The sequence below is a fragment of the Otolemur garnettii genome, unplaced genomic scaffold, assembly GCF_000181295.1.
Source record: "Otolemur garnettii isolate 467f Iridium unplaced genomic scaffold, OtoGar3 scaffold00011, whole genome shotgun sequence".
NCBI lineage: Eukaryota > Metazoa > Chordata > Mammalia > Primates > Galagidae > Otolemur > Otolemur garnettii.
This window is the reverse complement of record NW_003852406.1, coordinates 11,065,588-11,068,465: the sequence shown is the minus strand read 5'-3', so window position 1 is coordinate 11,068,465 and position 2,878 is coordinate 11,065,588. Positions and strand designations below refer to the sequence as shown.

Sequence of the window (2,878 nt, the reverse complement as noted above, 5' to 3'; positions counted from 1 at the left end):
ACCTGCTATTTTTTTTTTTTTTTTTTGGTTGTTGTTGTTGTTTAGCTGGCCCTAGGCCGGGTTCAAACTGGCTAGCCTCGGTGCATGTGGCTGGCACTGTAACCACTATGCTACCGGTGCTAAGCTGGATTGAAAATGTTTAGAAAAAAATTAGGATGGTTGTGTCTATACTGAATGTGTACAAACTTTTTTCCTTATTATTTCCTAAACCAATGGTCCCCAACCCTTGTGGCACCAGGGACAGGTTTCATGGGGGACAGTTTTCCATACTGGGATATGTGGATGGTGAGGATAGATGATTTTCAGGTGATTTGAGTGCATTGCATTCATTGTGCACTTTATTTCTATTATTATTACATTGTAATATAAAACAATCATATAACTCACTGTAATGCAGAATCAGTGGAAGCCCTAAGCTTGTTTTCCTGCAACTAGATGATCCTATCTGGGGTTGATAGGAGACAGTGACATCTGAAGTGTGTGTTTTTGTTTTTGTTTTTGTTTTTCTTTGAGACAGAGCCTCAAGCTGTTGCCCTAGGTAGAGTGCCTGGCATCATAGCTCACAGCAACCTCCAACTCCTGGGCTCAAGTGATTCTCCTCCCTCCGCCTCCCAAGTAGGTGGGACTATAGGTGCCTGCCACAGTGCCCGGCTATTTTTTGATTGCAGCTGTCATTGTTGTTTGGCAGGCCTGGGCTGGATTCAAACCCACTAGCTCAGGTGTATGTGGCTGGTGCCTTAGCTGCTTGAGCCACAGGCGCTGAGCCAATGATAGGGTTTTGATAAGTGTCTTCAAGCAATTGGTTTATTATGGTTTCTGTGTAGCCAGAGCTCTCTGCTAATGATAATCTGTATTTGCAACTGCTCCCCAGCATTAGCATTACTGCCTCAGCTCTGTCTCAGATCATTAAGCAGGTTAGAGTATGTTTCACTCTTCTGTGACAGTCTAATGCTGCCACTGTTGTGACAGGAGGGGGAGCTCAGGCAGTGATGCGAGCTATGGGGTACAGCTGTAAATACAGATGAGGCATTCCTTGCTCACTCACCTGCTCGTCTATAGCTTGGTTCCTAACAGGCTATAGATTGGTACCGGCCTGGTAGTTAGGGAGGGAGCACAGTCCTGAACAATAGTGTAACAACTATTTACATAACATTTACATTGTATCAGGTATTATAAGTGATGTAAAGTATGTGGGAAGATGAGTGTAGGTGATACACAAATACTACACCACTTTATATAAGAGGCTTGGCATCCATGAATTTTGTTATCATTGGGGCATCCTGGAACCAATCCTGTCTGGACACTGAAGAATGACTTTATATATATATTATCTTTATGTAATCTTTTTATATATATATATTTCTTTCTTTCTTTCTTTCTTTTTTTTTTTTTTGAAACAGAATCTCACTATGTCACCCTTGGTAGAGTGCTGTGGTGTCACAGCTCACAGCAACCTCCAACTTTTGGGCTTAAGCAATTCTTTTGCCTCAGCCTCCTGAGTAGCTGGGACTACAGGTGCCTGCCACAAAGCCTGGCTATATTTTGGCTGCAGTTGTCGTTGTCGTTTGGCAGGCCCGGGCCGGGTTTAAATCCGCCAGCTCCGGTGTATGTGGTTGGTGCCCTAGCTGCTGAGCTACAGGCGCCGAGCCAGAATGACTATCAATTCAGCCATTATCCTGCTCTTTTGGAGTTCCAAAACTGAAATTTGCAAGAATTAGAAGCCCTAGGGAAAAATTAAAGATTTGAAAGGTTGTGTATATGTGTGTCTGTAAAAGAAAGAGCATGCACACTTGCCTTTCAGAAAAGAGATGTTTAATATCTAATATAAATACCATTTTCCAATGTATTTTCTTGTCTTTAATTGTAGAAAATTGGAGAAAATGCAGAAGTACTAGAGAGGGAAGACAGATAGTAACAGTAATTAGGACAGGAAGCTTGTTTTTGTCTCCAGGTAGCTCAGTTGCTATTTGAATGATCTTGTATTCTCATGTAGGAATCAACCTGTATGCATTTTTTAAATATCCTAGACAATTAGTGTTTAATTGTATATAATTTGGAATCATACCATATCTACTAGGTTGACTGCTAGAGCAGAGCTTTTATGAAAAAGGCTTGTATAGTGTATTTTCCAAATAGACAAATTGTGTGACACAGTCAACATTTTGCAGACTTTTAAAATAAAAATTTGTTTAAAATTTGGGTCCTTTTAATTTCAGATTTTTTCCCATTCCCATTCCATTTTACAGACATTTCAACCTACGAATGAAGAGGGATACTTCCCTTTTCAGTGATGAGTTTAAAGTAGAAACATCAAATGAAGTACTTGATTATGATACCTCTCATATTTACACTGGACATATTTATGGTAAGTTGAACCTTAACAGAACCCTTTTGTTTGATTTTTTCTTTCTACCCAAAGAAATACATATTTTGAAGTATAAGCAAATATTTCAGAAAAGTTGTGTAAATCTAGAGGAGATCGATTTAATCACAAAGGGTAATGGTCTTTGAAGATTGAAGTCATCTTTGGACTTATCTTTTCATGTACCATGTATGTTTAATAGTGAATTATGGAATGTCTGGCTTCTGAAAGGTCTAAAATTTTGACTCTCTTAATACTTCTAATCTGTTAAGAATTTCCAAAAGATTCTGAATTTCCACACAAGAAACTAGAAATAATTTCTCTGTGTTTTATAAGAAATTAGGAAAAATCTAAAAGAAAACTGTAAAGATCATTTTAACATACAAAAATAATGCAACAGTCACTTACAGGAAAATCTTCTTGAAACCTTCCTTTTCCATCATCTGTTTGCTTTTGTTCACAATTCTAACAAATTACTCATACTGCATCAAACTTCTTTTTTTTTTTTTTTTTTTT

General features: G+C 38.2%; 1 protein-coding gene across 1 annotated transcript in view; it reads left to right on the top strand.

The window, feature by feature from the left end:
* The window catches only part of ADAM10 (ADAM metallopeptidase domain 10), a 117,141-nt gene that overhangs the window by 24,364 nt on the left and 89,899 nt on the right, over nt 1-2,878 (top strand). Inside the window, exon 3 of the mRNA XM_023509983.1 lies at nt 2,247-2,365. Coding sequence (XP_023365751.1) covers nt 2,263-2,365 — 103 coding nt within the window. The 5' untranslated portion in view covers nt 2,247-2,262. The remainder of the gene's footprint in view (nt 1-2,246; nt 2,366-2,878) is intronic.